We start from the raw sequence: 10,218 nt of genomic DNA, 5'->3' as shown, positions 1-10,218 counted from the left end.
AAATGTTTGGATATATTTTTATTTCAATTATTTTCTCTGAATTCATGATTATTTTCTTATTTATATAAATTCATTCTTTTCCTCAAACAAATAAACTACCAAGTGAGTAACATCTAATTTTCTAAAGCACTTAACATGAAGCTTAATCTCCATTGTTCCACCTTCTTCCAACTCATACAACGTCACAATAAGTTTGATCAAAGGTTAGGTGAGTAATGAAAGAGTAGTTAGCATGTCTCGTTTTAATACTTATTTACTATTTTAGATTTTAGATTTCATTCAAAATTGTTTACGGAAACTTGAACTAAATGGAGAGACTAATAAAACACATCCCTTCATTAGGACAAGTATTTTTTTCCCCATTGCTTTCTTTCACGAAAGATAAAGTTATTCAAGTTTCATGGATTGTGGACGTATTCTCCATTTAGACTTCAGACCATATGTACTTACATCCTCAAAAGGAAACAACTGCCACAGTAGACAAATTACTTAGTCATATATTAGCCCATAAACGAATTACGTACCTTTCCACAACTACAACTTCCCACTGTAGAGATTAATTATTGATTTGCAAATCAGTTAGATCTTCACTTGTGCGAGCTACAGTTTATTTTTGAATTGAAATAGATCCTGGTCCCAGTTAAAAATGTGGCCAAACCTTTAGATATCAAATCTTATTTTAGTATAACGACTTCAAGAAGGAACCAAAGTCATTCGTGAGGGTATGGAAAATTTCAAATACGTCAAGTTTCCAACAAATCTTTTGGATAAACATCAAAGGTTTATACTATGCAAATAAAGCTCAATTTATGATGCAATTTAATAAATGCTACTTTTTGTCATACACCTATTAAAGGAAAAAGATGAGGCGGAGAAAGAGGTAAACAGACCAATAATTTTCTCCAAAGAGCTGAATAGCACCTGTTACAAAAAAAAAATGTATATGGTAAGAAATCAAATACTTATCCTGATTGCAACAAATTGTTGGACCACTTTCAGTGTTATGTTTACCTGAACAAAATTAACCAACGTATTACACACGGAACAGCAAGCATGGTCACATCAATGTAAGAATATGTCCAAAAGTGTCTGTTTTGGATAGGATCATTTTGCAAATCTGCAGTCAATTATATGATCAATCTCAAGATAGGGTATAGGAAATTTGGCTCTTCTTTTGGACTCTTTTGGGTCCATATTAAGGATAATTATTCTTCCGGACAATCCTAGCGTGCTGTGGGTTTTGTTGTTTTCTCTCATTGCCGTTGGACCTTTTTTTTTTTTTTTGGATCAAAGACAACCTAACAACTTAAAAGGGTGAATTATTCAAGCAACATCATCCAGAACCCTCCCTCCCCCTGACCCTTTTTTGTTTTGATTCGTTGAAGAGACTTCTTCGAATTGTAAATTACAAAAAGGTGGCATTAATTTGTCTCTGGTTTCTAGAATCTTTCACCAATGGTTTCCGATTTCCACTAGGTGGGATATGCTTCATGGAGGAGGGCATAGTTTGCCGTTTGAAGAAGGCATCAACTTTTCCTAACTCACATAAGCAGCTTTGTTTCCTAATAACCTTGTAGAGATTGCTTTAGCCAAAGTAATGATACTCACAAAACTTAGCTATTTGAGCTTTTGATAATGTTGGCCTTAAAAGATCAAGATAAGTTTTGACGATGACAAAATATAAAAGATGAAAGGTTATACTTATTATTATTTTAGTCGTACTACTCTTATTATTTAATTGTTTATTGTTGCATCAATTTGAAGTCAACGATTGAAAAATGAGAAAAATTAACTACCATTGATTTCAAATTGATCCAACGATAACCAATTAGATAGTAAGAGTAGTACGGTTAAAATAATTGTAAGTATAATCGCCCTTTAAAATTTGATATGTGTTAAGAATCTTAAGATAGTAACATTTTGTTTATGATGCGTTTAGCAATATGCTTATTAATTTATACTATTCCTTGCTTTGTTAGATATAATCCTTATCTCGTGGGTTATTCAAGGTTAATCTTGTTTAACACATGTTCTGTAATGATATATTAAGCATTGCACACAAAAGATTTCATTCCCATATATAAATATTTCACCGTGAAGAAAACACATTCAAAAATATTCTCAATCAACAATAGCTGCAAAAAAATTACCTGCAACTATATTTCAAGCCATCTACACCTATAATCAATAAGAAGACTTTGCCGCCTCATCCACTAGTTGGGAACTATGGATTCCCTAAGCTAGATCTTCTCCTAAACTTATTTGCACAAATTTGACTTGAGCATCCGAGTATCTTGTAGGTATACCCTTCGCTTTATTCCATTAAAGGCCTAAAGAGGAGCAATTTCAAATCAGCCTCAAAAGATTTTCAATAGCAACATTATGGTTAGCCGATATAATCCCAAATAGTTCAACACCTATATTAATGTGCATATGATGTTCTAGATCATGTAATTCTTTATAATGAGAATAAATGTATGGTTATAAATATGAAGATAATTTGAAATGATATATATTTTAAGAGAATTTTTTTTTTGATTTCGCTGCAGAATTTTTTTTTTTTTTTGTCATACTTACATAAAAGTTAGCGGTTCCCACTAATCTTTTCTCTATCTTCTCTTTACAATGGGATCCACCCACTTTTGTGTGAGTGTGGTAGAATTTTTTTTTTCTAAACCTATATTTTAATGTGATTTGTACTAACAAGGGTCTGAGCTTTATAAAAATGCTACATAATTAATTCTCTGTTTACATGGTGCTCATTTCTTTTTATGCCAAATGTGATTTAAGTTACAATGTCTAAGCTTTATTTATTTATTTATTTAAAGTGGTTTAATTAGGATCATTGGGGGAGACTCTTCAAATAGCATTTTCTTTATTACTGGAATTCAAAATCTCTGATTAACAAAAACAAACCCCTATCCACTCGATACATTTACTTTGCATGATTGAAAAAACCTTGGTTTATTTAATGAACATGGGTTAATTTCTCATAAGGGATAGGTTATTGTGTCTCTGTGTACTCATCCCCAACATAGGTAGATTAAAATTTTTAAGAAGAGAGAGAGAAAAAAAGTAAAAATTAGTTGAAATTTTAATATAACAATAATGGAAATGAATAGATAGAGTAAGCATGGAAAAAAAAAAATCATATATTTTATCTCTTTTTATAAAATCAAAAAATGGGCGATAAGCATTTGTAGCAACATAGGCCCATGTCCTCAATAACCATAATTTTGGGTATTAAGGCCCGAGCCCTTTCTTTTTGTCAAATTCAAAACTTGGCCAGACCGAAATAATGGACTAGAAAATGGGCCTCAATAAAGGCACTATTCGTATTTATGAATAGCGCTCATTAAAAGGTGGTCGATGATGTTGTTCTAGATTATTAAAAAAGGCCCAACCTCCAAAGGAAAAGGAGAAACAGAAGTTAACAAATTATGCTGTTCAGTTGGCTCTATGTAGAAAGGCTACGAACCGGTCCACGTTCACAATCGGATCGTCCGAGAACTCCTGACAGTGTGACACGTGTCAAACCTAAATACTATCGGTTCAATGTATCGGTGCAACAGGGGGGGGGAAGGCATTACCTGAGTGACACGTGGCGAGAATTGGCTCGAATCGGAAAGTGACGGCCGCCGCCACCGGTGTGGTGCAGAAATGTGGCGGCCAGTGGCGTCCCCTGCTTCATGCAACCGCACATTTGGCTGTCGCACCAACAAATAATGCAAACGTTATAATTATTAACCCATTAATTAATTATTGGGTGGTTTGTGCACGTGCGACGAGGTGGTGATGAACAGAAAATATTGTGGACCCTGAGTCCTCCGATATGACGAAAATGTCCCTGCCCAATCTCCTAAAATTTGATACATTAAATGTCTTGCGTAGACCCACTTGGAAAATTGAATTGATATTTATCCACAAACTTTGAGAAGTCAATTTCTTATTTGTTTTGCGCGTATTTACATGCTTTGAGAAAAGTACTCTTGAGAGAAAGTCACTTGGAAATTACCCCCTTTTATAATTTTTGAGCAAACGTGTAGTGTTATTTTTTGAGCTTTTTTTAACTTATCTAAAACTATCGTGAAATTTACTGAAGAATGTGCATATCTACTTTGAGCTTTTCATAGCATGATCTGTTTTATATGTTGTTTTAATAATTATAGAAATGTATTTTATTTGTAAACTATTTCTTATTTTTAAGATTTTACCAAAAATGATAAAAAGTTGTTTAGTTTATTCTTTTATTAATGATTATGAAAGTGTCACATATTTTAGTTTGTTTTTAACTTTAAATTTTTTGTAAAAAAATTATGTAATTCAAAAATTTTATTGTTTTTGTCATTTCTTCCATAAAAGTTTAAAAACATAAAACAAAATAAAAAATAAGGTAATATTTTTAAATTACTAATAGAAATACATCCATTGAAAGAAAAAGAAAAAAACCAAACATAGTATACAATTTTGTTGTTTTTTACTATTTACATCACAGCATCTTAAAAATAGGGCACATAATGAAAATGAAATGACATTATTATAATTATTAAGGTAAATTACTCTCTCTTCTTTTAAGAAAGCTTATGTTGCTCTTTCTATTATTTTATTTTAAAATTTCATTTACCTCCCTTAATTAATCAATCTGTGATACACTTTAATTTATTTTAATATGAACAAGTTTTTTGAAAATATTTCTCCACTTTTGGGATTGTTAGCGTTATTGGTGATTAATTTTTAACCCCACAATCGATTTTGAGACTTTATATAATAAAATGAAAATTTTAATTAAATTTCAAAAGTTAATAATAAGACTTTATATAATGTTTTTAATATATTTGTTTAGTTTCTAAAAATCCTTGAGAAAACATATCAAAAAAACGAGAGGGTGGGTATTTTCGTCCATGTAAGTGACCCTCTTGTTTAAAGTTTGGGAACCCCACATGAGCACATTCTCCCATGGTCGTTTCTTTGTAGTTTGTACTTTCACTTCTCAATTCCGTCCCTGTTTTTTCTATATTTATAGCTATAGCTCTACAAATATCACAGAGAGAGGAATCAGAGACAGAGACACACAGAGAAATTAGATTATTTTATTCATTGTGTTGAATCTGAATCTCAGGGAACCAATTGTTGCACTATAAAAAAAGAGAGAAGCAAGAGACTCTGCTGATTAATATAAAAAATAATGCAAGATTCCTCCATTTTTCACACCATTGTCGGAAGCAGTACATGTCTTGTCAAGCTCGCTGCTATAGCCACCATTGTTGGACCTTCCTCTTCAGCTTCTTCAGAATAGTGCCTGTCTGTCTACATTTACTACTGCTTGCCTACCTCTCACGGTATCTACATACATTTCCATTTTCTTTATTTTTTTATGCTCCTCTCCTTCTGTGTGTGTATTTTGGTTCATCTCATTGAATTTGTTATCCATGCAAAAAAGTGTCAAAACATTGAAATCAGGTTGCTAAAGTTTGCAGATCAGGTATATTACCTCCACAGTACACACACTTTTTGCTCCTTTTATCTATTCAGCTTTCTTATTTTATGAACCTTTTTTTGGAAGAAAGTTTAAACGATTGAAGGTTGTTATTTCAAAGTTCAAGTTATCATTTTATAAAGTATGTTCTTCGTTTACTTTATTTTGTAAAGAATTATTTCAATCTAAAATCTTATAAATTATTTTCGTCTTTCTCTCCCTCTGTTTCTCTTTTGTTATAAAGAATCATCTTATCTTAAAACCTTAAAATTTTAGTTGAATTATTTCTTTACATGGGAGCTTCTTTGACCATAAAATTATAGACTTTAATCTTTACTATGATTATTTTTTAGTAGAATTAAATAAGCATTAGATTTGTGTATACACACTTCAAGCCCTAAAGAACTATTGCACTGGGGATATAAATCATTTAAAAAATTCTCACCGCTCAAGATTTTAGATTGAAATAATTTTTTATATTTGTTTTTTAAAATTTTATTGGGGTTTTGATTGGGTGCATTTTACTCTTGTCATCTTGCTTATGTATATCAACACACTGGTTTCGATTCCTCAATTTGCTTGTTCAATTTTTAGTCATTGTACAGTTTTTCTTTTTCAGTCAATTTTCCTAGTAAAAATTGTTCGTAAAACTATCTTTTCATTTTGCAATTTCCCTTTTTTCTTTAAACAAATAACAATTTGTAAAATATGTTTGTTTTTATATTTATATAATCTTTTCATATTAAATTATTTACTCGGAATTGATTTTTGAAATATTCGCTTCGCAACTAAGCATGTAAGATCTAAGACGTGGTTACACCTGAATCTATTTAGTTCGGTATACTCAGGCACTAACAACCATACAAACTTGCCTTATTCTTTACCTGAATTTATACGCATGTGCAAGGATCATTAATGCTTGTCCAAATATTAAGTTGGTGTGAAAATAATAAGTAAATTAGCAATGATTGGTGGCTTGGTGCTCTACACTGTCTCTCTAGCGCTTAGCCTCTTTTTTTTCTTGCAAAATACGAAAGAATATGTTAGAAATATTAGGGTTAAAATTCCGAGGTACTTACTTTATAGAGTTTTTTTGTTGTTGTTGTTGTTGTTGTTGTAGGGTTAGGTAACTTGGAGGAAGTCTTTTTCTTTAAAGTTTCCTTCCTACCATGTCGGTCGAAAGCTTGATCTCTTAAATGATATGTGACAATTCCAAGAAAACCAGCTTACAATCTCAGATGTAACCTTTACTAACTAAATTAATGAAGGATGTTTTGTTTTCAAACCAAAAATCAGATTTGTATTCACCAAAAAAAAAAAAAACCAGATTTGTTTTGCCCTTTTCTTTATCATTGTTTACTGTGACTTTTTCTGATATACTATCTCCATGTATACATACGACAAATAGCTAGCTAGTGCATGCCATTATTCAGAATTATAGAATTGAACGAGCGTGGCATGTCTTTTCCTTTTGGCTCAATGTTCTTATAGTCCAAGTCAATATCCGACACAATGGTTTAAATCGTCAGAGTTTTGCAATAAAAACACTGTCTCGAACTTAACTATGTCTTGGCTTTGGTAGTAACACACACAAGTTAACGACGTTTTTGTCTATACCTTGATATAGGAGTTAATTTCATTGATGGGTGGGAAAACTAATTTAACTATGAGATGTCTATAAGTTTTAGCATCTTTAAGAAGGTTCTCGTTGATAACAAGAAACATAGTTCTTGTAAGTTTTCTTATAAAATCCATATCCGTATGTCAGGCTAGTTTCAAGAAGCAAATCTCATCATATCAAGCTTTTGAGGTCTGATGATTTGTAATTTACAGAAACCAAGTAGAGCCGAAGGATCTTGCTGACTTGCATAAAAATCAGAAGCCATGGCCTATGCTGCAGCTGGCATGCCTACCTCTCCAGCTACATCTGCAACTGTGGACATAACAAAAGAGCTGAATGGTCTTCGCCGCTCGCACTCCAGCAAAGACCTATGCACACATTCTATTATTATCCGGCGGTCTTATTCTGACAATCATCTATGTTGCTCCATCAATCGCATACAAGCCACATCAGTGCAACCAGAACTTAAGAACAACCGATCAATGGGAATTTCTCCGTTTCAATTTCCGAGTTCCATTTTTCCAAATTCTCTACGTTCCTTCTTATTTTCCCCAGAAACAAGCAAGGACATGGATATGGGGGAGAAGGGTGTAGATATTAAAGAAAACACGGTGGAAAGCAGTGAAGAAGAGAGAGTAAATAGAGCCAACTGGGTACAGAGGCTTATGGAAATTAAGAAACATTGGAGAAACAGACTACCAAAAGAAAGCATGGATCCGGATATGACATGCAACATGTATGATGAATGTGATTGTGATGATGACAATGTTTGTGTGGTGGGTTATGAAGAAGAAGATGAGCAAGAAGTGACATATGATCGTGACTCATTCTCGAAATTTCTGGTTCAAGTGCCATGGTCTGATACCAAACTATACTCTCAGCTAGCCTTCCTGGGCAACATGGCTTATGTAATACCACAAATCAAGGTGAAGCATCAACTTCCTTCTCAAGATCTTCATATTTAGTAATGAGATTTCATGTATGTTTTTCTTTTTCCCTTTTCCATGTATGAATCAAAAGAGAAACACAAACAAATAACTCTTGCCAATCAATTTGCAGGCTAAGGACTTAAGGAGATACTACAGCCTTCAATTCATAACATCTTCTTTAGAGAAGAAAGCTGAAGTGGCCAAGTTAAAAGCCAAACTTGATCAGGACTCCACTCGCGTTCCTATATATGACTCGGTAGACTCTCAAGATGGCTTAGAGAAAGGAAAAGATAATGAACAGAAGGATCAAATCAGGCTTGCTTATGATATTGCTGCCTCAGCTGCCTCTTATGTCCAATTGCGAGCTAAGGACCTCTTGTCCCTTGCTGCTAAGTCCCAGCAGCAGAGTGACAATGAGGATTCTAACAGAAGAGGAGACTCACCACGAGAGGAGGCAGAAGGAACTTCACGGGATTATAAATCAGAGGTTGCAGCTTATGTGGCGGCGTCAACAATGACTGCTGTGGTTGCAGCAGGAGAGAGGGAAAAGCAGGAAGCAGCTGAGGACCTCCAGTCGCTTCATTCCTCACCTTGTGAATGGTTTGTTTGTGATGATTCCAGCAATTATACTAGATGCTTTGTAATTCAGGTAATTCCTTAATTACTTTTCATTGTCCTGAGCTATACCATGAGGCTGCATATTGTTGAAATTTGATTTGCAATTTGTTTCATGTTGCAGGGGTCAGACTCCCTGGCATCTTGGCAAGCAAACCTCTTCTTTGAGCCCACCAAATTTGAGGTAAGAATAATTCTTATTTTATGGAGACACATTCATTCGCTCTGAATTACTATTTTCAGATGTAAGAAAACCACCAAAGCACTCATAATCTATTCTCTTACAGGGCACGGATGTTCTTGTTCACAGGGGAATTTATGAAGCTGCAAAAGGAATATATGAGCAATTCATGCCGGAAATAATGGACCATTTGAAAAGACATGGGGATCGTGCAAAGCTTCGATTCACAGGGCACTCCCTTGGGGGTAGTCTATCTCTTTTGGTTCATTTGATGCTATTGACTAGGAATGTTGTCAGTCCCTCAACTCTATTACCAGTAGTGACTTTTGGCTCACCATTTGTATTCTGTGGAGGCCGAAAATTAATCGATGAGCTAGGCCTGGATGAGAGCAACATCCACTGTGTGATGATGCATAGAGATATTGTTCCCAGGGCTTTCTCCTGCAATTACCCTGACCATGTAGCTGTAGTCCTTAAGCGCTTAAACAGCACATTTAGGTCACATCCTTGTTTAATGAAAAACGTAAGCATCATCGTTCTATCGGTTCTTCCATAACACTCGTGAGAAATTTAGTTTCATGCATAATTCGGCTGGCAGGTTCATATTGTTTTCTGCATGCATGGCCCGGGGTCGAAACTTGAAATTTGGGCTTGTGGGACAAAAATCATAAACTCATAATGAACTTACTGAATATATATTATGAAGGACTACTGTCAGATTTTTTTGACCATTTACTTTCTATGGATTTTTTCAGAAGCTATTGTACTCACCATTGGGTAAAATATTCATTCTCCAACCCGATGAGAAGACATCTCCTCCGCATCCTTTACTCCCCTCGGGAAGTGCCTTCTATGCCCTGGACTATACAAGATGTGGATACTCTCCAAGTGTTCTTAGAAGCTTCCTCAATCAACCACATCCCATTGAAACACTTAGTGATCCAACAGCATATGGTTCAGAAGGCACAATCCTAAGAGACCACGACTCGAGCAACTACCTCAAAGCTGTCAATGAAATCTTAAGACAACATTCAAAGATTCTTGTTCGCAGAGTAAGGAAGCAAAGGATTAACGAATTGTGGCCACTGCTGACTTCACCATCTCCACACTCGTGGAGCCATGAGCAGAACTTGGAGAAATACAACTTGATGACAAAGGAGATAGTGACGGGGGTCTAAAAAGCCTTTCTTGCGAGGTTCCTACAGATCTTGATAAAATTAAATCATGAAATTAATTAGTTAGCGATGTACATCATTTTGTTTTTAAGTACATTTCTAAACATCTAACTAGTGTCTTGTATCCATCACTCCATATTTGATTCACATTGTGCATAAAATGTAAATAATTCCAATAGAAAATAAAATAAAAACTTTCTACTGATTTTTCCTGCATGACA

General features: G+C 34.2%; 1 protein-coding gene across 1 annotated transcript; it reads left to right on the top strand.

Moving 5' to 3' along the window:
- Positions 1-7,360: 7,360 nt before the first annotated feature.
- On the top strand, positions 7,361-10,107 carry LOC133297825 (phospholipase A1 PLIP1, chloroplastic). The gene is made up of 6 exons (XM_061497034.1): positions 7,361-8,023; positions 8,157-8,390; positions 8,478-8,675; positions 8,766-8,825; positions 8,929-9,345; positions 9,578-10,107. Exons 1-6 carry the CDS (start codon positions 7,361-7,363, stop codon positions 9,998-10,000), a joined length of 1,995 nt encoding a protein of 664 aa, XP_061353018.1. The 3' UTR covers positions 10,001-10,107.
- The last annotated feature ends 111 nt before the right edge of the window (positions 10,108-10,218 follow it).

Source organism: Gastrolobium bilobum, unplaced genomic scaffold, assembly GCF_033153095.1.
Source record: "Gastrolobium bilobum isolate Gb01-03AN ecotype WA unplaced genomic scaffold, APGP_CSIRO_Gbil_v1 utg38240, whole genome shotgun sequence".
NCBI classification, from domain to species: domain Eukaryota; kingdom Viridiplantae; phylum Streptophyta; class Magnoliopsida; order Fabales; family Fabaceae; genus Gastrolobium; species Gastrolobium bilobum.
This window is presented reverse-complemented; position numbering and strand designations above follow the sequence as displayed.